At 42.8% G+C, this 24,287-nt stretch overlaps 3 protein-coding genes across 4 annotated transcripts; 2 read left to right on the top strand and 1 right to left on the bottom strand.

Moving 5' to 3' along the window:
• Positions 1 to 4,456: 4,456 nt before the first annotated feature.
• Positions 4,457 to 11,286, top strand: LOC133493202 (myelin basic protein-like). The gene is made up of 6 exons (XM_061806311.1): positions 4,457 to 4,645; positions 5,221 to 5,316; positions 5,741 to 5,767; positions 6,001 to 6,021; positions 8,019 to 8,102; positions 9,510 to 11,286. The coding sequence occupies exons 1-6, from the start codon at positions 4,541 to 4,543 to the stop codon at positions 9,558 to 9,560; spliced, it is 384 nt and encodes a 127-aa protein (XP_061662295.1). The 5' UTR covers positions 4,457 to 4,540; the 3' UTR covers positions 9,561 to 11,286.
• Positions 11,287 to 11,450: 164 nt separating this feature from the next.
• zbtb22a (zinc finger and BTB domain containing 22a) lies at positions 11,451 to 18,055 on the bottom strand. 2 transcript variants are annotated; one of them, XM_061805631.1, is made up of 5 exons: positions 17,609 to 18,055; positions 16,915 to 17,133; positions 15,448 to 15,730; positions 15,007 to 15,384; positions 11,451 to 13,814 (listed from the first exon to the last, which is right to left on the bottom strand). In XM_061805631.1, exons 2-5 carry the CDS (start codon positions 17,119 to 17,121, stop codon positions 12,766 to 12,768), a joined length of 1,917 nt encoding a protein of 638 aa, XP_061661615.1. In that variant the 5' UTR covers positions 17,122 to 17,133; positions 17,609 to 18,055; the 3' UTR covers positions 11,451 to 12,765. The 2 variants fall into 2 exon arrangements, with proteins under 2 accessions (XP_061661615.1, XP_061661538.1); XM_061805554.1 differs by having other exon boundaries at positions 15,007 to 15,730.
• Positions 18,056 to 19,088: 1,033 nt separating this feature from the next.
• Positions 19,089 to 22,740, top strand: LOC133493166 (sodium channel subunit beta-1-like). Its single transcript, XM_061806203.1, has 6 exons — positions 19,089 to 19,748; positions 19,835 to 20,001; positions 21,182 to 21,419; positions 21,635 to 21,776; positions 22,243 to 22,314; positions 22,510 to 22,740. The coding sequence occupies exons 1-5, from the start codon at positions 19,700 to 19,702 to the stop codon at positions 22,307 to 22,309; spliced, it is 663 nt and encodes a 220-aa protein (XP_061662187.1). The 5' UTR covers positions 19,089 to 19,699; the 3' UTR covers positions 22,310 to 22,314; positions 22,510 to 22,740.
• The last annotated feature ends 1,547 nt before the right edge of the window (positions 22,741 to 24,287 follow it).

Raw genomic sequence — 24,287 nt, 5'->3', positions numbered from 1 at the left:
GTCTTTGGCCTTCCTTGCGGCATTTCAGTAAGCTCTTGCCACTTGCTCTTAATATGTACCACAATTTAATTTTAGCTTTTAAAACTGATTTGGATTGTTGCCAAGTGCATTATTTATATATTTGGTGGGGGCAAAGGTAGTTGCAATATAAACCCCCCCACCCAAAAAGTTTTGATTGTGGACCAGTCTGCTGTGTACCCCAAATTTCAGTGAGCTGTCTCCCGCTGACCTACCATAACGGTCACAGGCGGGTATAATGTACTCTGAACTAGTCCCCTGATGAGCAATGTGTGATTGGTGAGGTAAAGTCTTCTTTCGGTCACCAGGTGGCGGTAAGTGGCTGTTACCCAATGTCTGAAACACTGGTGTCAAACTCAAGGCCCAGGGGCCAGATCTGGCCCACCGCATGATTTTACGTGGCCCGCAAAGGCAAATAATGAGTATGAACTTTCCATGATTTTTGTTCAAATCTGTACCAAAATGTCAAATCGTCCCATTATAAATGATAATGTTGAGATATTGCAACCATCATTGTGTACCCAAGCATCAGCAATACTTTAAAAATGCATTAACCTTGATTTCTAATTCCAAAAATAGCTCATTAATTTCACATGTAAATATGGTTTCAACAATCATAACGGCCCTCTGAGGGAAACCGTGAGTACAATGTGGCCCATGACAAAAATGAGTTTGATACCTCGGGTCTAAAATATGTTGTCCAGATTAGACTGGGATGTGACTTTTAGGCAACCTAAATTAAGAAAATGTGTATATACATATAATTTAAAATAAGTATATATATAATTGATGATGCATATAGGCCAGGCTTTTTATTACTTTTTTTTCCCCGAGTAAACCCTCTCTGCCTTGCAGCCACTCTTTTGTCACCTCGGATGACCTCTTCCATCCAACTTGGGCCACTTGTACAGATGACGGCACGGCATCGATGATGTCACCAAATAGCTCCCCGCTTCCTCCCCGGAATGAAACAAGGGCCACTTTCTATTCTTCTTTATGAATAAAGCGTTCATGTTAACTGCTCGGCGACTATGCCAGTGATGTATTGGCTCTTCGCTCGGAACTCGGTGATTCCATGGACGTTTGGCAGAGAGGGCTCAGCGGTTATCATCTGTTAATAATATCACGTCTCAAAGATGACATCTTGGAGGCGCTGCAGTATGAGGAGGGAAATAACGAAGTCTGACGACCTTTACGATAAATACTGTAGATGTGAGGCAGTTGATTAATTTTTGGTTGGCCACTAAGCAAACAAGAAAGCAATTAAAATGGGTTTACTTCACATATTTTGCTCAATTGTTTAACCCTTTTCACTTTGTAAAATATGTACCAAAATGGAAAAAAAAAATTCTTCACTCATTGGAGTTAGTTAAAAACTTGTATTTTCAACAAATCCCATTAATTGGGACTGACCCCTGCCATAAAAAAAAAAATTGATATTGATGTGCCCCAAGGTTTGTAATTGCTAATAGATGCTACAAGATCGCGGCAAAGCGCTACTTTTATCTAAATGAAACTCCTGAACGTACTTCAACAAAGTTCCTTGTTCCATCCACTAAAGGATGCAAAGGAAATACAGTGGTGCCTTGAGATATGAGTTTATTTAGTTCAGCGACAACACAAATCCATCCATCCATTTTCTTTGCCGCTTATCCTCACGAGGGTCGCCGGTAGTTCTGGAGCCTATACCAGCTTTTAACGGGGAGGGGCAGGGTAGACGCTGAACTGGTTGCTAACCAATCGCAGGGCACATAGAGACAAACAGCCGCACTCACAATCACACCGAGGGGCAATTTAGAGTATCCAATTAATGTTGCTTGTTTTTGGGATGGGGGAGGAAACCGGAGTGCCCAAGGAAAACCCACGCAGGTACGGTGAACAACACAAATCATGTATCTCAAATCATCTTTCCCTTTTACAAAACTGTTGTGTCGTGAGTTGAGTTCACTTGTACCCTACGGTGCTTGTCTTCAAATTTTTGCTCTCAAGTCAAAGCTTGCATCTCGAAGAACTCGTATCTCAAGGCACGCCCGTACAAGCAAACGTCCCATGTGTTTGCATCCTGTAGGAACAAGAATCTTTTTAAAATTCTCCGGGTGGGTGTCTCGGTGGAGAGCCACATTCCTACCAGGATTGTGCATGGGCACCATTGTTTGCTGCCACCCCCCAGTGACACCCCCCTCAGAAACAAATCCGGGTCTCTGTTGTGTGCGCGAGGACACGAGCAGTATGTGGTCGACCCACTCTGGGCATTCCTGCGCCCAGTGGGACTGACACAAGGACTTCTGTGTCCTGTCCGACACGAGCGGACAAACACGGCTAACCCCATTTTCACTATAAAAAAAATTGAAATAAAAATAAAATAGACATAAAAGCTGTGTTGTGAGGAAACATGTGCACAGCCAATGACGTGAGAGAGAGGAGCGAAAATGCGTTGGTGCCTTGAGGTACAAGTGACCCGACTTACAAGTTTTTCAAGCTACGAGGCTTCATTCTGACATTTTTATTTTCTTTTTTTTTTTTTTTTTTGCTTTTCCCAGTTGAAGATGACTGTCAAAGAAAACCTCAAACTAGTTGAATCAACAAAGCAGCAATGTAGCTTTTAGTCCGCTAGCTTATTGCTAATACTAAGACAATGGGAGATTCATACGTAATTCTTTAAGCAAATGATATTGGAACATAAACGGTGCAGCAACACATGTACTTGTTCATAATAACACAGTATGGCATGAGTTATTTATCTTCCACGAGGAGCCGAGACAAGCTGAGCAACGTCCATGTTTTTTTTTTTTTTTTAATTATTATTTTTTAAGAACGTGCTACTTGAGTTACCAGTGAGTGTTTCGAGGTACCAGCAGGGTCACGGATTGAACTCTCGGCACCACTGCATGTACACTGCATTCAATTTCAAATTTTCCCAAAAAGTTCTGTTTAAATAAATATATCTAGCTAGAGAATTGGTTTACTTGATTTAGAGTCCTGTAATATTTATTGTATTACTTTCTCCATGTATAGCTTGTATTTTATTCATTAATAAACATGTAGGAGATTTGTTATTATGCATTTATAACAGCATTAATTCAGTTAATATCTAATTCAATGGAAAATCTCAATGCTCATTTGTACATGACTTGGCCCGTAAAATGCAAATATACGTTCGCCCGTCCCTGGTGTCATGTCATTATCCAAGCCGCTTATCCTCACAGGGGTAGCAGGAAAGCCAGAGACAATCCCAGTTAGCTTCGGGCAAAAGGCGGACTACACCTTGAACTGTTCGCCAGTCAGTCGCAAGGAAGATATCGACACCATCGCTGAGCAGGAATCGATCCCACGCTGCCCGCACCAAAGGCGGGCGTGTGCACCACTACACCATCAGTGACCTGTCTCTAGTGTACACATACTTAATAAATTCCCTCAAAGTGTCATATTTATCAGCACAAACATTTGTTTGAATCCAAAAAGCTGTTTTGGGATTTAGCAAAAGAAGGTGAAACCATAAACAAAAAGCCGTCTGTTCCAAAATATGAATATTCCGACGCTGCTTGGGTGTAACTCCGGGCCGGCCGAACCCGCAACAGAACCGGCTTTGTCCGCCAGCTGCTGCAGCCTGCAGCGGCGGCACCGCCACAAACGGCTTCGCATTGACGGAGTACTGAGCAAAACATTTATGTATTTGCAAGTTCGTTATGATTATAGCATCATGTCGGAGTTATTGAATATACAGTTGGATGGGAGATATTGTCATTCTAATTTTTCTTTTTTCTGTGTGGCTTGCGTGTATTTTTCTAAAACAGGGGTATCGAACTTTTTTCTCACGGCCCACATTGTGGTTCTGTTTTCCCTCAGAGGCCCGTTATGACTGAAAAAATAAAACTATTGAATTGTCTCGTCATATTTACATCATCAATTTATGACTTAGTTTCAGAATCAGAAATCAAGGGTAATGTGTTTTTCGACTTTTCATGTTTGGTAACACAAAAATGCTTGCAGTATCGCAACAATTATCATTTATGATATATGACTATTGAAAATTTGGGTATACATTTTTGACAAAGATCATGGCAATTGACGCTAGATTTGGCTCCGCGGGCCAGACAGTCTCATGTTGCGGGCCGGATCTGGCCCCCGGGCCTTGAGTTGGACACCTGTGCTGTAAAATGACCCTAGGTGTGAATGTGAGCGGCCGGGTTGCAGGACCCCCTCACGCACGTCCAAAAACCTTTAAGACCGACGCCGATCAGTCGGGCCTCGTTGACCCCGAGCAGGACCTGAGGCAGATGGGAGAGGAACAATGGGCCGACCCTGACGGAGGGCGGCAGCGACTGACACGGACACTGTTGCTCCGAAGAATGCCTGGCGCCGGGCCAAGCGGCGGACCTCGCCCTCGCCGCGTCCAATGGTTGGCGTCCGGCGCTCGGGCGACACCTTCAAAGAGCGTCACAAGAGCGGCAAAAGCGACGGGCAGAGCGTCACAGCATTTGGACGAGGAAAGAACCGCACCCGCGAGCTCAGCGCAACTTGCATGGCTGCACCCGGCTCGTCGGCCCTCGGCAGGAAGAACCACAACTCGGGGATCATGGATTCTTTTAGCAAGATCTTTGGAGGGGACAAAAAGAAACGGAGCAAGGTGGGCAGCAAGGCGTCACCCCCCCCCCCACACACACACACACCACACACACACACACACACACACCCACACATGCAACCTCACCCCTGACCCCCACCTCCACACACACACACACCACACACACACACACCACACACCATTTGACATTTTTAAACTGGAGAATTAACTTTCAAATCCAGTGAATTTTTTGTTTTTTAGATATTTGGAAACATAACGGGTCCAAATTTTGACACAGCTCTTGCATGTGACGTCGTTAAATTAAGCAGCTGTGACCAAAAAAGTGACTTTATTAATAATAACTTTTGCGAAATGGAGCAGCATTTCTCGGGGGTAACTTTTGAATCCAAAGATGTACAATATTAATGTTGATATCACAATGATCCACTTTTGGAATACGACGTTTCCGACACAGATCTACTTCGACTAAAATTAAAGGTGTAGTACACAGCTTATTACCGCTTTATAATGCGTATTACCATTAATGATCATAGTTTCAACGCTACCTGTGATGCATAAAGATTCTTGCTCTTTACATAAGTCATCTTTCATATCATCACACTTGTTGTCCCTCTCAGGGGTCATTCCGTGGTCACCTGGCCGCATCCCCCCAGCAGTCCTCGGCCCGCCGCAGGACCAATGAAAATGCTGTGGTCCAGTTCTTCCGCAGCATTGTATGTATTTTTTTTTATCTTTTTTTTTTTTAAATATATTTCACTGCGCTATGTTTACTATCCAAATTGAAGTCTTTTATCGAGCCTTTTTTTAAATCTTATATTTAAGCCAAGGTGTATTACATGTGCATTAATGTAGAATAACATACTATCAGCATTTAGCAAATAATTCCCATATTTGATGAGAATATTTTCAATTAAACGTTAACGGGCAAATAGGGCATCCTTGAGGAACACTATATTGAAGAAAATGATTTTAACATGTCTCCACATGAAATATAGAGGAGATAAAAAGTCAACACACCCCTTTTTTAAACGGCAGTTTTTGTTTAGTGCCAATTTTACTCAAAACAGAACTGATATTAATAAAAACAATTTATTGCACAAGCGTTGAGTTACTTTATTCCTTCTGGTTTCTTCTCAGGTATCCTCGCCTCGTCCTAAATCAAAGGTAAGTGAAGTATATGCTCATCTATGATGGATTTCAACCATCTTGTTAGCTTTCCCTTTGCAGGGCATCCCCCCCCCCCCCAAAAAAAGGGGGGGGGGATCACGCCGTGAAAAGAAAAACGCTCGTGTTTTGCTTTGAAATGAATTTTCGTGAACGGGAGGCTCACCGCGCTTGGGGAGAGAAATTCCTCCAATTGCCATCTCCTCATGACACTGTTTCTTTTTCATGTGCAGTGGCGAGAGCTCTTTGGCTTGGTACGTCAACACAAAGTCACCTTTGTGAAATTAATTTTTCTTTGCGCTTGAATGCGCGCGTGTGTGTGTGAGTGCAACGTTCAATGGTATTATTTATTTTTAAATGCATGCTTTGTCTGCATGACGTGGCTAACATCCAATTTCTCAATCTCAATTTAACCAGTTTCCTCCCTATGGTGTATTTTCCACTATATTATTGTATTCTATTAAAACATACAGTAATGACATAGTTTAACTGAATTTAAAGAAATTTTTTTTTTTTTTTTTGCTTCGGTTCAATGGACATTGTGCTGCTCCTTCTGGTGTGTGTACCTTACCCACTTGTGGAGCAATAAAATACAGACAGTGCATGGTTGGTGTAAACAATGTAAACATAGCGTGTTAATGACTAAATGAATTGTTTGATAATATAGGATTTATAGCATGTTTTTTTTCTTATTGACTCGCTGGTAAAACTAACAAAGTTTTTGTTTTGTTTGTGGTTGGTTTACAAAAACAATTTCACTTTCCCCTTGTTTGCCTCCAACCTGTAGCGACACTCTGCTCGTGTGTGACTATTTTTCTTTTGGGGATCGGCTCTTGTCGTCTTCTCTATCATTTCCCACCTCTCTCTCTTTCGTCTCAGATCGGATCGTCTTGTCGTCTTCTCGCGTGTCAGAGGCGGTCTTGTACTTGTCAAGCGACACGGCCTCCACTTGTCGTGTGTTTTCTTTCTCCTTGTAGGTGGCTGTTGTCTCACTTGTGAGCCCCACCTCATTTTCATCCTTTAGAGCACGGGTGCCAAACTCATTTTTGTCGCGGGCCAGATTGTTGTCACGGTTTCCCTCATAGGGCCATTATGACTGTGAAACCATGAAAATCTTTCGCCTCGTCATATTTACACGCGAAATTTATGAGCTAGTTTTGGAAATCAAGGTTAATACATTTTTAAAGTATTGCTGATGTTTGGCTACACAATAATGGTTGCAATATCTCAACATTATCATTTATAATATGACAATTTGATATTTTGGTACAGATTTGAACAAAAATCATCGAAAAGTTCATACTCATAAATTGCCTTCGCGGGCCACATAAAATCATGCGGCAGGCCAGATCTGGCCCGCTGGCCTTGAGTTTGACACCAGTGCTTCATAGGAACATTTCCATTCCGGGGATTTATCACTTCTTTTTTTTTTTTTTTTGTGATCATTCAATTCTGATAAATCATGCTCATATGTTTATTTAGTTGGATTTCATGATACATTTGTCCCCGTCTTCCTAATTATTGTTCCCTGACTCAATCCGAAGGTTTTACATCTTGAAGTGAGTCTTCGAGTGCCAACTGAGTTGACATTTGTGATTTTACATAAAAAGAAAGTAGAGTTTCAGCACAATATTGCTGGTAAACAATCTACTTATCTCCTATCTATCAAGCTATTTAAAGCATGCTCAGGATTTTAATAATTATAGAGGAGGAGATGTATCTGGAAAACTACAGAACTGTTTCTTACGGTCTGCTGTTTTTTTTTTTTATTACAGTATTTTAATCCTTGAAAAACAAAACAAACGACTTCACATTGACCTTTAAAGCTTGAAGTCATTTTTGTCTTATGTTTCTATTTGTTTCTAAACTGGTTTGTTGAAATTTGTATTTACATGAAACTGGTCTGTGGGGCCAAAAAACTAAAAGTTTAGGGGTTACTGCAATTGACTTTCACCACATTAGGCGAGTAGAAAAAAATAGTCTTTATACTACCTTGTGTGACAATTTCTTAATTAGTATTTTTATTTATTTATTATACTTTATTTTTTAGTTTATTTTTTATTATCTTTTATTTTCCATCAGCATTTCACAATGGAAATTAAACTTTCTGCAAAGCCTCGTGTCCAGAAACACCAAAAGAGGACGTTTGTTTAAAAAAAAAAAAAAAAAAAAAAGATGGTCCCGAAAACAATTTATGTATTGGAAGCAAGGTGAAAAATTACAGGTGCGCTTACCCGGGGTGTTTTTTTAGGTGTCGTCTCCACGTGCGGAGAGCACAAAGTCGCCGGTCAGACGACGCAGGGAGCAAAGCACGCTGTCCCGACTCTTCAACCTGGTGAGCGACAACACAACTGTCGACCCCCCCCCCCCACTTTTTTTTTTTTTTTTTGGAACACCTTCTGCATTCACTATTGACATCTTTTTAAAAGGGATGAACCTCATAAAAGCTTTTCAATCTCTTTACACCAGTGACATCATCCGAATTCAGTGAGTAGAAAATCGTTAAATATCATCCCTCATTTCGGCTGGCGAGTCACAGCATTATCTCATCATATTTTTTTTTCCATATCCATCAATCTCATGTGCAACGTCATCGATTTCTTTTGGTCCATTTGGATAAATCCCATTAAATGTGAACGGTTATGACAATCACATCTAATTTCACGGCACTCAGCGTGTTTCACTGGAAGTATGAAGAAAGTCCCTGCAAAGTGAAAAAAATGTCATCTAAATTTGACATAACACAAAGAAGAGTGTTGTTAACAACCCTGCCAAAATTGAATGACTACCGAAAAAAATCTTAGTATTTAAAATGAGGCTTCAGATTTGTGAAAAATCAAACAAAGCTTTTTACTTTTAAATGGTAAATAATAAAGAAAAGGTATTTAAAAAAAAAAAGAAATTTAAATGGCGCCGAGTGGTCCAAAATCCCATTAGGCATTTGGGATACAGAAAAAAATATATATAATAAATAAGACCACCTTTGTTTCCTGGCTGTCTTGTACAACTAAAAACGTGTTTGTTTGTACAAATTTAACAATGACAACAACAACAAAAAATAGCCCATAAGAGTTTAAAAGTTGATATCTGACCATTTTACATAATTTTCTTGATAGTCACAAAAATCACTGGAAATACAATGAATAGGACAAATAGAATCAGATGACGTTTTGTGATGATCTTTGTATTCTTCAGCCAATGGTATTCCCTCGTTAAATTGTGGTTCACCAGTTGCAGATTCATTACATCACTGACACTTTATTTCCATATTCAAATTGAACATAATTAGCCTAATGTGGGATTTTGAGTGGATGCCCCTCCTTCAGTAATAGAAACGATTCCCTGTTCATAACATTAAAACTGACCCCTCTAACAAATAAAAAAAATAAAACATATTGCAAGGAATTAAAGTCACAGTGTATATTACTACTATGCATTACTGCATGTTTAAGAGTTTAGAAAATACTTCTGAGTATAGAAATGATTTATAAGCGTATGATAGAGGTTAAAAAGCGTCTGGGGGGAATTAAAAGTATGAATAACACAAATGTAGCTGCTACTTAGCGGATTCATTGTGGAAATGGTTCAAAAACATAAACAATGGATTATTATATACAGTAGGTTGGACACCTCAAAGAATTCACTTTACAGGGTCTTTGAATCGCCCGCACTTTGTCTCTTTGCAAGCGATTTCGGGGAGCAAAAAGTGATTCTTTTCCTCCATTTGCCCCCCCCCCCCCAGGGAGAAACCAAGTCCCGTCCACCCCCCAAACGCTGGAGCACCATCTTCTGAGCTCTCCTGCGAGGCCCAAAAGCACAGAGTTGAAGCAGATGGCGCAGCATGACGGCGCAACAACACACCGACACACAGATGACTCACAACCAAACAAACGTTGTGCGTTAACACACTAACGCTCGATATTTGCATCCACGCTCCAGGGATGGAGACGGTCTCGTCCCGGTCCTTATGTAGCTGTTCAAGTCTTTCAGAGTTCTGTTTGAAAAAAAAAAAATTGTTCGTGAGATGTTTTTCTATCTGTCTGCAGTCTTGTTTTTCTGTATACGCGTGACCCTTTTTGTTTCTCTCACAGCTTTCTGTAAAAAAAAAAAAAAAAAAGAAGTGTGCTTCATGTTCAAATGTAAGAATTGAGAATGTAACTCCTGCACCTCGGTTATTAATCATGTACAGTACCATCAGCAATAAATCTATCTGGTGAACGGGCCCTTTTCGATTGCACTGTCACACGCTAATCACAGCCCCACAAAGGACTTGCTGGCGTGCATATTATTATTAATTTATAATATCGAAAGACGTTTTGTGCGGTTTGCGGGGAAAAAAAAAGATTTGTTGTTCTGACGGTCCTTTTGCAAGTGGTTCAGAGGTTTTAATAGGAAGTAAGCGACGCGTTTATGAGCGCAGTGATCAGCAAGGAGGCGCAATTGGGTGAAATGTTGTCTTTTTTTTGTGAATAGTTATAATTTCCAAATATTCTATGTGCTTATGTTAATGAGTCCTTGCCACAGTGAGGGGGCGTGTCCTGGCTTTACAGTTGCAAAATAACACTTTTTGAGTTTGTAATCATATTTGAATGTTTGCATGTGCAACCTAACCGGAAATCCTGTGATGACATGTATTAATTAAATTATATTATTATATTAAATGTTCTGAAGTGTTAAATTGAAACTTCAAGCTTACAATCAAACTAAACAAAATAAAGACAAATACATGTGTAATTAAAACAACCACATGGATTTGCTTTTGAGTCTGGGAGCTTAATGTTCACATGTAATTGGAAATGTCATAGACGGGCTAACGAATAGTATCAGTGTTGCAGTGTTACTACGGATATTTAAATACAAGTTGTGGTGAAACAAATGTAGACAGAATACTCGCAGGTATATATTCTACATGAAGAACAACTATTCCTGTGGCTTGCTCAGATGTTGAGATCAGCTCCGTCAACAACATATTTCTGTGTTATACTGCCCCCAGGTGGCCAAGGCGCATACACCACAAGGAGCAGCGTAATGTCCACTGCATTTACACAAATATGGCAAAAGTTCTTTCAATACTTTTGATTTTTAATTGTCATGACTGTACTGTGTGGATGTTTATCTTCTGTCTAGACAAAATACTGTTAGTGACAAATGCTTGTAATTTTCATACATTCACTTTGCTTTTTAATAACAAATATTGCTCACCAAATAAAAATGGAATAATTCAAAATGTCTCCAATACTGTTGGGATTATCTTGATATACATTATGATGTAAACATACGTCTTTGCAGATAACATATGGAGGTCACGTTTCCTGGATCCGACCGCAGTACGCAACTGATTTATTCGAAGTGACTGTCACTACCAAGGTACCCCGTCCTCATTCTACAGCACTTTTTTAATAGTGTATTTTTTTTTTTTTAATCTTTGCAACATCAAATTATTTGCAATTGCTTTTGTGTTGGACCTCGACTGTGGAGGTGTACCTCATGAAATGTCCAATGCATGAATGCTTCAGTCATGTAAATCATCTTCATTTACAAGTAGATTTAAAAAAAAAAAACAACACACATTTATTCTCCTATTTTTCATTACAGTGCAAAACAGTATAGGACCCCCCCCCAAAAAAAAAAAAAAAACATTCTATTTGTACTGTACTCGTCTATTTTTCATGTTCCACTTCAGGTGGAAGGCAAATAATACATGTGCAAATTTAGGTTCAAAAGAAACAACAGTAAGAACACTGCATGTTACAAACGTACTTAAGCGCATTACAGTCATCCCTTGAAGTATTTTTTCCCAAAATGTAACATTAAAGTTCCCAAAATTGCTCCGAAAGAGCCACTTCTGAGTTGTGGGAGTGCATCGTGACATGTAATATCAAACAAGAATCTTTCCTTCAATTCCCAGATTTTCTTCAAAAATTTTTAGGTGCTGTTGGAAATGCAAAGAAAATACTGTTGCAAAATTGTAAATCAGATAGATATAGGCCGACAAACATTCAGCTAATGGACCTTTCCGACCTGTCAATCACTCGTACAATAACAGACAATCAGACAGCCGCATTGTCTTAAGGAGCCCTGGCTTGACACGCCCCTGCCGCCATGTTGTCCCACAAGCAATCCTGCTCGTCAGTAGCCTGCGCTTGGAAAAGTTAATGTCATGAAGACCTTTTAAGACAGAGCACTGGGTTCGATTACACGCCAAGTCAACCTTTTTCATCTGGTGACTACGGTACTGACTGAGTTAATCACCATTGTTTAAATGTAGAAAATCAAACCCAATTCAGTTATAAAGACTCCAATATTACTTGTGATCTTTCCAAGTAAAAAGTACTCACCCTGCTTTAAATGTGCAGTACGATTCCACTATTTTATCCTGTTGCTGAGAAGTTTGTGAGGCCTCAGACTTTTTTTTGCATCGATCGCCAACGTTTCGCTGTAACTCTTGACATTGCGTCCTGCGCCGTCCAAAATCTTAATTCCGTGTACATATCGTTGCGTGAAATAGTTGAGACCTCTCTGTAGAACTCTCTTGGACAAGTCTGGCGCATTTGGCAAAAAAACATACTGCAATATTATCTGGAATACTCGATAGAGAATCGATTCGAACCTTTTCGGTTCAGTGGCCATTTTGGAAGCTTGTGGGACATGGCAACTGTAGCTAAGGGGGGCGGGGCTTAAGATCACCAGTCGGAAAGGTCCATTGGAGATACCGTTGAAACAAAAAAAAAATTGTGGCGACAAAAGGAAAAAAGTAACAACAAAGTACAATAACAACCAAATGAAAAATGTGCCACGATATAGTGCTCATACTAATTACCATTGATCTTTTTTTTAGCTTCCAATTAAGAGATTTAGAACAACTTTTTTGTGTTCTTGACTTTAGCTTTCATTTGTAACCACGCTTCAAAATTGAAAGAAAACCTTACAATTCAGGGGAAATATCTCATAATATCCCAAATAGATTCTTATAGTACACTTATTTATATGGTTCAATACTACTTTGTTTCACCAAAGTTCTCTCCTGCCTCCTCTTTGTAAACCTGACCGCCAGTGTCCAAATTTTGAGTTCGAAGTTCATCCACAATCCCGGACACACTTCCCAGGAGGCCACTCATGCCGTCCTCCATGTCCCCGCGGAAATCCACCTCCTCCACTTTCACTTGCCCTCCCATCGAGAGGAAGGCGTCCCCGCCGTCGAAGGCGTAACCGTAGCCGCCGTCCAAGTCGGCCCGAGCCGAGCTCGCGTTGTCCTCGGAGGACGCGATCCTCTCGCATCTGGCCTGGTGCCTCAGGAAGCTGTCCCTCCAGATGACCTTCTTCCCGCACACGCCGCACTCGTATGGCCGCAGCCCTCCGTGGGTCTTCAGGTGCTTGGTGAGGTGATGTTTCATCTTGAAGGACTTGGTGCAGACGGGGCAGCCGAACGGCCGCAGGTTGAGGTGCTGCATCTTCACGTGGCGGTCCCGCATGCTCTTCAGCGTGAAAGCTTTGCCGCAGTGGCAGAAGTGGACTTTGCCCGAGTAGGGGGCGCTGGCCATGATCACCGAGGAGGACGAGGACGGGGTCGGAGGCGACGGGGGCGGCGGCAGACTGGCCGAAGAGGGGGGCAAATGGCGAGCGGAGGAGAGGGTAAACGACGGACCGCTTTGCACCCCGCTGGTGGAGAGCCAGCTCCCCTCTGAGGCCGCCATGGTGAAGTCAGGAGACGGGGGCACCAGAGGCCTCTGGGAAACCTGCCCTGTCCCATCTTCAATCTCATCATATGTCTCAGAGTTAAACTTCCCCTCTGCGAGACATTGAAAACCATCCACAGCTTTACCGACCGCTTCCCCTTCCTGTGGTCTGGGGTCTTGTTGAGACCAGGGACCCGCTTGCCACTGCACTCGGGCTAAAACGGCACAGGGTTCTCCCAAAGGGCTTTCGGCTTTGTGGCAAGGTGGGACACCGGACAACATCTGCGGTTTATCACGTACGTCCGCCAAACTCATCTTCCCTATCCCTCGTCTTGACTCTTCATCCTCTATTAACATGGGCTGCAAGTCCCCTGGAGAAATGCAGAAGTAAGATTAGGACATCTGTCTGAATATAGAACAACATTTATGGCTGCAATGTCCTGCTTTCAACTGCTATGTAAAGGATTTGCAGGGGTTTTGTTCACCTGTGTAACTCTTAAAGGTCAAGTGTCATCCCTATAATCATTCTAAAATAGATATTTAAATGAAAAATACATATAACATTCACTTCAATGTCCATAAAAAAGTGAGAGTGCATCATCCATGGACAAAGTTGCGGAAGTGTCATTTGACATCCAAGTGGTCTCCATATTGGCTGTATCTATTGTCAGTGACGTCACCCAGGACATTCGCCATTGAAAACACGCGGTGGACCCTACTATGGGAGACGAACACGCCACTTCTGACACGGAAGCTCTTTTCGAAGAAGAGAACATGTCACAATCGAGTCAAGCGTGCGGGGCAATACAACTCCGCGGACGGCGGCGGCTGAGAACCACACTGTCAGCAATAGCGCACTCGGCCCTGCGCGACGACAATGCCGGAAAGCGGTGCCGTGATAGGCCACCCTGGGTTCAAGCGGCGCTGAAGCCGTGACCGGCGGACACGGTGGCATTCCCAGACAGTATGGATGAACCAGCCCGGCCGAACCCGTGCTCGTCCGCGAGCCCGACGTGGAAGCTGTCCCACACACACATTTAGCACCCCTGTCATACGTACAAGGATATTTTGTCACGTAACGAGAGACGGATTACGTGGTACACCCCAAAGTATTGTTTTTTTTTTTAAGTAGCTGTATACATTTTATTTCCTGTCATTTGGAACCCAAGAAGCTCACCTGTGCAATCAATTTTTCACGACGAACCGGGTCTCTTGCAAATTTATGAAAGGTAAATCCATCCTCACGAGTGTTCCTGCAATACCCAGCAATGCAACGAGCCGGCATTCTGGCTAACACGAAGGAACAACGAGCTACCTTCCCGCAGGTAAAACTAACGAGTCCGCTTGAGCATGCTACTGCCTCCAACGTCACATCCTGCTTCTTGTCGAAAACGAATCCCCGAGAGGATTTTCATGGCGGGAGTTACAAGAAGCCATATGTCAAAATCATGTTTTGTGGTGAAAAAAAAACAGATCAATGTTGTTTTTTCATTAATAACATGTCAAAAATCATTATTACATGACACTTGATTTAAGTTTAACAAGAAAAACGCTTCATCTTACCACAATGACCCGTTTGTGCAAATCCTTCCTTCTTCCCCACCGCCTCTTCTCCGACTCCTTCATCAGCTTCGAGCTCTCTTTTCTCATTCTTCTTGCTCTGTGACGTTTCACCACCTTCATCGTCTATGCTTCTTTCACGCTGCGTGTCCACACTCTGCAGAGCTCCTCGCGGCTGATACCCGAGTTTCTGCTTCCGCACCTCCACGCTGGGACAACTGCGGGCGAAATGGCCGGTTTTGCCGTCGCACGGCTCTTCGCAGCAGGTGTAATTGCTCTCCGCAAACGGGAGGGCATCCAGTTGGGAGTCGGCCAAGTGCTGCGCCGAGGAGGGCCGCGAGCTCCCCCACCTTGAAAACTGCTGCGGGCGCCTCCAAGTAGCTAAAGGAGGCAAAGCGTCAGGTTTAGCCTCTTTCCGTCTTCCCTCTCGCTCTAGATACAAACAGTCAGTGCTGCTTGGTGACTGCTGTCTGGATGCACTGCCGGCATGAACCGCTGAGGCATCCGGCGTGGTTACTTCTGCCGAGACTCGGGGTCTCTTTAGGATCTCGGTGCATTTGTCCACGATGTGCCACATCTGGAGGAAACTGGCCACGGTGACGTAGTTGACGATGTCATCGTGAACGATGCTCAGCTGGCCCGTGTACGCCGAACTCAGCACGCTCTCAAACGCCACTGGGTCCATGACTGAGGGGAGGGAGACCGTTGTCACATTCTTCAGTAACACCTAAAGAAAAAGAAAAGAAATTCTGTTATACAAACAATGAAAAATGTAAACCAAGAAAATATCAATTATTGGGGATATCTATTCCCAGTCTCAAAGCAGGGCTGCATTCCTATCACTACTGTGGATAGGTCCACTGTGATGAAATGCATGATTTTTAGTATGTCATTAATAGAAATGGTATGGACCCAGCCATTTCTTCACCACAAAACATGATTTTGACATATATGGCTTTTTGGAACTCCCCCCATGAAAACCCTCTTGATGGATTTGTTTTTGAGAAGAAGCAGGAAGTGAGATACAGGGCAGTACGATATGTGTTGATGTGCGTGTCGGGAGGCTACCACGCAGCAGCAGGCCTTGTGGATCGCCACCGGCCTTGTCGACAAGGCCGAGCTGGCTTCGTGGATCACCGCCGGCCGAAGCTGTGTTGGTTCGGTGTGGCTCGTACCGGTGCCACTGCTCGGAAGTGGACCAGATGAAGAGGCGGTTCGGCTGCGGCGTCGTCATTGCTCGCATGTTTTTAACACGGAGGTGGTTTGGCCCCATCCAGTTTGGCTGTGGTCCGCATATCATCTCAATATGGCTCGAAACGATAGGGTAATATTGCCCCGGTCACTTCACTCAGTTCTGAGATATTCTCTTCTTTGAAAATAGCTTCGTGTCAGAAGGGGCGTGTTCGTCTCCCATAGTAGGTGGCACAGCGTGTTTTTAAAATGGCGAATGTTCCAGTGTGACGTCACGGACAGAACATGCAGGCAATATGGCGACCACTTGGCTGTCCAATGAGACGTCCGCAACTTTGAGCATGGATGACACGCTCTCCGCTCATATTTACTTTTTCGTATAGACATTGAAGTGAATAATGGTCTACGTATTTTTCATTACAATATCTATTTTTGAATGTTTGTAGGGATGACACTTGGGCTCTAAGACGAATACAAATGTACTTAAATTCTTTGCATTAAAAAAATATGGATGAGAATGAAATACAAAATAATTCCATTTCATATGACATTCATCCTCATTAGGATCGCAGGTGAGCCAGAGCACATCTCAGCTGACCCTCGACAAGAGGCGTGGGACCGAAAAGCAGACTAGTCGCCAGCCAACAGTGGGGCGTGTATCGACAACTATTCATCTCAATTAATAAAGCTGTATTACACACACATGTGGGGGGGCGCTACCTGGTCATGGAAGTAAGGCGAGGACGCAGCTAGCACACAGCGGTGGGCCTTGAACACTTTGCCTTGCACATGGATAGAGAGGTCACACAGCCGGCCCTCCTCTCGCTGGTGATTCAGATTGTCCAGAACCGTTGCACGCACAGAGGGGAAGCAGACCTGCACGGTCAAAGCTGCTGGAACAGACGAAGCACTGGAGCTCGGATCCATAGTCACGCGATACTAGTGAGAGAAGAGTTGGCTGGATTAATGCATAGGATGTCTACAGATGCTTTTTACAATTTCAAAAACAACTGACGAGATATGTTAATCAGATTTCCCCTATATACTCAGTGGTCCAAGTATCTAATGACATTGCATTTGTGTTGGTGGGTTCCTAAATCTAACATTTTCAGACCCATAGTCTCAAGAAAGGTACACAAATATACACAACAACAATGCAATAACGTGGACATGTGTGCACAGTGCAAGAGTAAACAATCCCATTGCTGCTTGCTACTAGTATACGAATTGCCTTACAGACAGCAAAGTAGCATGGTTGACACTGCTCGTCATCATTAAACAGCATCATTCCATAAGCACAAAGGCATTTGTTGCCCAACACTACCCCTACCATGGCGTGTAACTGCTTATAATTCGCACTCAATTCCTTAACTCTGATAAATTAGCATCAACGCTAGCAGTAATTTTCTCTTACCCGAGCGAAATCTTTGCGCCCCTCTTTTTATTTGGAATGCGTCGCGTCTTCTGGCATGCCCGTGTGACAATTCCCTCCAGGTTGCAGCGTGTGGTATGTAATTTGTGTTCTTACATTAAAAAAAAAAAAGATGTAAAGCTAGCAAGAGTAAACAGCAGCTCGGCTGTGTGTACTTATGCTAACTGTCTGGCTAAAGAGCATCACATCATCGTAATTAGCTTCTCGGAAGGAAACGTGGAAATACCTCCTATTTTGCTCTACGCTAACCAACACAAAGGGTATGTAATATTACCACGTGTGGTTATTTTCATTTGTTTAGGCGTTAATAAAAGTAAGAGCGGCATAATATGAAATTAGAGACGGACAGGAGATGGTGCTACTGGGTCGCCGAGGCCTGCAAGTCGGGAGGTTCTTAAAGGGCCAGTACACTACACTTCAATGACAGTCCACTTCTTCGAGACAGCTTTCGATCACCTGATCCGGATCGGGTTGTCGGTTGTCGGGTGAAACAAGTTTACTGACGTCTGTTTTTGTTGTACGGGAGATGAAAATATATGACATTGAGAATGACCGGCGACTAGTTCTTAAAGAGACAGTCTTTCTTAATAACGTTCGACAACTATCTTGTCTTGCTCCGATGTTCCAGTTGATGTTGAAGTGTATGTGGAAAAACAATGGTTTAAATACACCTTTTTTTCTGTGATTTTGCTGGTAAATTAAAATTAAGACTGATAAATAAATTAGATCTTGAAAGAAGATGTGTCTCTCAATCCATTCTATGCATTTGAACGAATTATACATGAAGATATTGGAAATTTAAAAAAAAATGGGGCCGACGTGGGATTAGACAATGTCATGAGAAGGAACCTTGAGATCACCTCGTCCTGCCAGAAACTTCTTGAAGACCCAGCACAGCTAACTGATTTTATTAAACTAGCATTTAAAAAAAAAAAAGATATCAAATGGAATTTTACAGGGAAAGAGAGCGGGGAAATGAAAAAAAAAAGGAGTGAATAGAGGCAGCTGCTTTCATTGCGTAAATGGGTCATTCTACCGCAGTACAGCTGCAGCATCAACTGAGAGGAAAGACAGAAGTGTGCACAAGTGCGCGTTGCGGCGCAGCATCAGTCGGCACCGCGACAGCACCAAGGACGTACGCGGCTTTTTTTTTTTTTTTTTTTTTTGGGTTCCCCTGCTGGATGATGGATTTGGTCGCGCGCCTCCAGGGTGATCTGCAATGCCACCGCTATCGAAGATTCTTTCTTACAAGCAATAAGGGATGATTATATTAAATATCTGAAATTCCATGTTTTCAACAAACCGTTGACGTCGTGGGAGAGGACATCAAATTCCCCCCGGAGGAGCATTAGTAATTAAACTGACGCAATCAGAATTAGATTCAACGTGTTTAGATTGTTGTGTTCGTACAAATATATATATTTGATATCGATTTTAAAGTAATATCATGTGCACGTCGTGTGCGCAATCTAGAGTCAGTTTTTGTCTTATGTTGCGCATATGAACAAAACTATCATTGTCGCTTGACAAGATTAGAGATGAGTGCATCGAGTTCCAGGCTGTTGTGTTGATGTCAAATGTCATTTTAACAACCTCAGGGAAAAGGTAATACAGTACAACCTCAAGGTGAAATTCCGGAGGACACCGTGAGTCGTAGCATGAAGTGGAATGTGACACGCGCTTCTTTTTTGTAAAAAAAAAAAAAAAATGCAGAAGAAGCATGTTAATTTTACCAGTAAGCTTCAGCACAGCTAAAATTGTCTGCAGCAATAATTTGTCGCAATAAATATTGTAATCAGCAGGGAACTGTAGACTTGGGCCAAAGTGTTTGTTCTGCTTAGAATCTATTTGAAAGGCCTGAAGGTGGATGTATTTTGCACATTATAACGCATGTGTAGCTGCTAGGATGCACTTTATTGACCTACCTTTATTAATATCTGCAATATTCTTCAAATAAAACGCAATATATGCATATATATATTATCAATATCTATCAAGAGGAAAACTAAAATTAGGAGTGTAAAAATAACTTTTTGAGTCCCCGTATTGTAATAGAAAGATATAATCAGTGACATGACTGCTGTTCACATCCTGCTCCTTTTCCTCTCCTTCACATTTTTGGGTGAGTTTCTCCCTGTCTTCGTGCATTGTCCCTAAACATACGCAATGTGTGTGCAATTGGCGTGTATCGTTGTCATCTGCAAACAGACAACCGGTGCGATGGGGCGTGCGCAGAGCCCGAGTCGGACACCGAGGCGGTGGTGGGCCAAGGCTTCAAGCTGGGCTGCCTCTCCTGCAAGAGGAGGAGCGAGGTCAAAGCTTCCGCCACTGTTGAATGGTACTTCAAGGCCAAAGGAGAGGTCGACTTTGTGCAGGCGAGGGAACGGCTGTCATTGTTGACATATATTTTGTTTGGCGAGGTCTGCAATATTTGTGCAGGCGTGTGCATGCGTCCAGTCGGATATATGATCTTGCTCATCTTGCCCGTATGTCAATATCTCTGACACGCAGCAGTGTTGACCTTGCGCCCAGTCCTCTATTTGCTGTTTGATAGCATTCTGTGGAAAATTACTGTCCACTCACTAGACACTTCAATTAGGCACGCATATGAATCTTCTTGTGATGAATACCCTAAGGATCAAGAATTGGATACATTTGGGGTGGAGATGTTTCATGCATGAGCCAGAACCCATCCTTCCTAAAGTACTTCTGCAAGCCCAGCTTTCTTCGGGCTTTCCCTGCAGTAAAACTGGGAGCTAATGCTAATCTGTGCTAACACTTTGACATGATCATGCGTCGGCTGCAGTGTCAAAGTCGTTCCTTTTTGCTCACTCGCAGACCCGTTTTAGGAGATAGATAACTTGAGATTTACTTGGTTGTAGTGTTTGACAAGGTGGCATGGTGGATCAGATGGTAAAGCATCGGCCTCATAGTTCTGAGGTCCCAGGTTCAATCTCGGACCCGTCTGTGTGGAGTTTTTGCAATTTCTCCCCGTGCTTGTGTGCAACAATAATTGGACACTGTAAATTGCCCCGAGGTGTGATTGTGAGTGCGGTTGTTTGTCTCGATGTGCCCTGCGATTGGCTGGCAACCGGTTCAGGGTGTGCCCCGCCGCCTGCCCGTTGACAGCTGGGATAGGCTCCATCACTCCCCGCTACCCTCGTGAGGATAAGCGGCAAAGCAAATGAATGGATGGGTAGTCTGTGACAGAACACGGAACAGTTCTTGTAGTTACCGGTAACTCGGCCAATAAAGCTGGTTCTGATTCTGATGTCGAAACCGCGGTCCTGCGTTTAGTGATGCAACAAGAAGTGGTGAAAATGAGAACCAGGTAGTCGTATGGCCGCACCAGTAGTGTGTGACTCACTCTTTCTGTCACTCCTTTGACTTGATGCCAGAAGACAGTCGTGCCACGTGACGGTCAGGCTAACTTTGCTCATCAACCAGCACACAGACCTTTAATTGAAATCTCAATTTCAGTGCTCATTTAAAGCTCGTTCGATGCCACGATGGTAAAGAGAAGTGATTAGAAATGTAATATCGCTGTGTCATCAGATCTACACCTACGGCGAGCTGGGCCCCACCATTGAAAACGAGCACTTCATGGACCGTCTGGACTGGAACGGGAGCAAGAGGAGCAACGACATCCAAGACGCGTCCATTTATATTCTCAACGTCACCTTAAATGACACGGGCATATACCGCTGCTTCTTCAACCGCATCCTCAGCTATGACAACTACGAGTACACCACTGTTGTCAGCAAAGTGGTCTACCTCACGGTGGTCGAAAAAGGTAACTGCATTGAAAACATAGACAAAAGCTGAATATACAGGTGTATTGCACTGTTATCTGCTATCTTCTATCTACTACATATGCTATATACCTGCCATCTTGCTTTCAAATCATCATCAACAAAATTCCTTTGTCTTGCATTTGAACTCAGATATCGGATACTTACGCTTTCCCGCTCTATCTGGCATTTTTGTGACGTCATCTTTCTTGCACAGCCACCAGAGGAACAGCTTCCATCGTGTCCGAAGTTATGATGTACGTGTCCATCATCGGCTTGCAGGTGTGGCTCCTCATCGAGATGATATACTGCTACAGGAAAATAGCAGCGGCCGGGGAGGAAGCGCTAAGAGAAGCTGCGTATGTACATTTCTTCAATTTATTAGTGTGTTGGAAAACTTTATTTTGGTATAAGGCAAAAGAACAATTTATCAATTTACGATATCAAATGAGGCGGCACAGTGGATCAGCTGGAAAGCGTTGACCTCACAGTTCTGAGGTCCCGGCTTCAATCCCAAACCCGCCTGTGTGGAGTTTGCATGTTCCTCCGTGCCTACGTGGGTTTTGTCCAGGTACTCCGATATCCATCCACATCCCCAAAAACATGCAACATTAATTGGACACTCTAAATTGCCCATAGGTGTGATTTGAGTGCGTCTGTTTGTCGCGATGTTTCTGCGATTGGCTGGCAACCAGTTCTGGATGCCCGTCAACAGCTGGGATAGGCTCCAGCACTGCCCACGACCCTTGTGAGGATGAGCGGCTAAAAATGGATGGATAGATATATCAAATGAAGGGCCATGTTTTATTCCCAATTTCCTTCCAGGAATGCTGAATATTTAGCAATTGCCTCCGAAAGTAAAGACAACTGTGCTGGGCAGGTTGGAGAATAGCCAAGGTATGTTCCAAATAATCTGAATTATGACACATTTATTTTGAATGCGTGATACCGTATACCATTTTTGTCACACTTTGTGACTTTAGGAGGCTCCTTTGAGTAAGTGGTTGAGTGAAAATCACATTTCTATTGTGTGTGTGTGTGTGTTTTTTAACTGTGTCATGGAATCTAATAACATTCTGTTTCCATCTTCAGGATTCCATTTTGGACGTAAAACATCCCTCCTATACGTCCCGTTAACTGCTTTAAAATAACTTGCGGAGGAGACAAGACTCCCATCTACTGTACAGCTCAAGTATTTTGTTCTTTTTCTTTTCTTGATAAAGAACTCGAGTACGAATCTCAGCGAGAGCATTGGTGCCAGCAGTGTAAAGATAGTTTGCAACGCACAGAAGCAAAGCTGGACATGTATGGAAAAAACAAACCTATTATGCATTAATGAGCCATTGTTTGAAGTCATACACAAAGTAGATATACTGTATATTTATATAAGATAATACGCAATACTGTGGGAGCCTTTAGAGCTCTGAGGTTACAAAAAAAAAAAAAATCTTGACTTGAACAGATAAAGCTGTGACAAACCTCAGGCATTTCAGTGAGAAAGGCGTGGTGGGGGTGGGGGCTCTCTGTTCTCTGACACTGGTTGGTCAGACCCCGAAACAGTACTTCTTCTGACACAATTTGTGAGAATGAGAGAAGATGAGAGACGTTGGGAGCGAAAACACTCTTTGGAGTTGGAAAGATGGCTCCCACAAAGAAGAAAAGCACACTTAGAAACATTTTAAGATGTCTGGTGCACGCCAGGCCGTCGCCTCCATGGTTCCCCGGTCCGCATATCACCGGCACTGTGGGTTCGGGCTTGACCAAGCAGCTCAGTAAATATGGCTTCATCGAAAACAACAACATCGGAAAACTGTTACATTGATACTACTAGCATCCATCCCGGCTGGAATAAAAAAGGACACTCTGGTTCGACCGAACTTGTGACGGATGTACGACTGAGGCTCCATCAGCTGGTCTACACTACGGCTACTCCCTCCTCATCCGTGTGCTGGACCGCCTCCATTCTGCAGAACACAATACAAGTCAGTCATAAACTGGACACTTTCTTTGAATGCTCCTTGAAACACACCCAAGCCATTTTCACATTCCGCGAGTCTCTTTATCGAGCAAAATTGGAATCCCCTCTTTGCTGAATGAATATACAGATGCAAATGATCAGAGACAAACCAAATGATTAGGAGCGTGTGCACTTTCTGTAAACTGCTAACACTTAGCATGAGTCAAACCTTTAACACCCAGAGAAGAATAAACTTAATAAACTAAATGCGGGCAGAGGTTTCTTTTTTTTCTCCACGTCAGGTTTTCATTAAAGGCCACACAGTAACACAACAGAAAGTTTTGATTTTTGTTATCCTTTTTTTTTTTTTTTTTTTTTTTTTTTAGGAATTATAGTGTGAATTACAATTGTTCCACATTTGACTTCATCTTAAGAGCCTTCGGAGAGTTTAAGACTTCTGGAAGTTATGAGTTCGAGGGACAATTGTGGCAAACTTTCATGGGCCATATGTAAAATGTAGAACACCGGTAATGTGTCATTGCCAGCTGTGGCCCATGTTTATCGTTTATTTTTATTATTTTTTTTTGTCCATAGTAATGACTGGTTGAGGAGCTTGTAGTTGTTTATGCTAATGCTAACTTGCTAGCTAAAGAGCGTCACGGTTTCTAATACAACGAAAATTGTCTTAATGAGGGAAGATGGGTGGAATTCCTTCACTTTGTTTTTCAAAACAGGCCAACAAATGGAACGAAAACTGTTTTTTATCTTGTTTATTTCGATGGCAACGTATAACGAAATGAATGATTGACAGGACGCAACGATTGGGGGACCCCGCCCAAATGGAAACTTCTTAAAGGGACAGTACACCTGCACAGTGCGATGGTTTGCTATAAATGTGGTATTTTCTGCTTAA

This window comes from Syngnathoides biaculeatus, chromosome 1, assembly GCF_019802595.1.
Source record: "Syngnathoides biaculeatus isolate LvHL_M chromosome 1, ASM1980259v1, whole genome shotgun sequence".
Classification (NCBI taxonomy): Eukaryota; Metazoa; Chordata; class Actinopteri; order Syngnathiformes; family Syngnathidae; genus Syngnathoides; species Syngnathoides biaculeatus.
The sequence above is the reverse complement of the archived record's forward strand: the minus strand, read 5'-3'. Positions and strand labels throughout refer to the sequence as shown.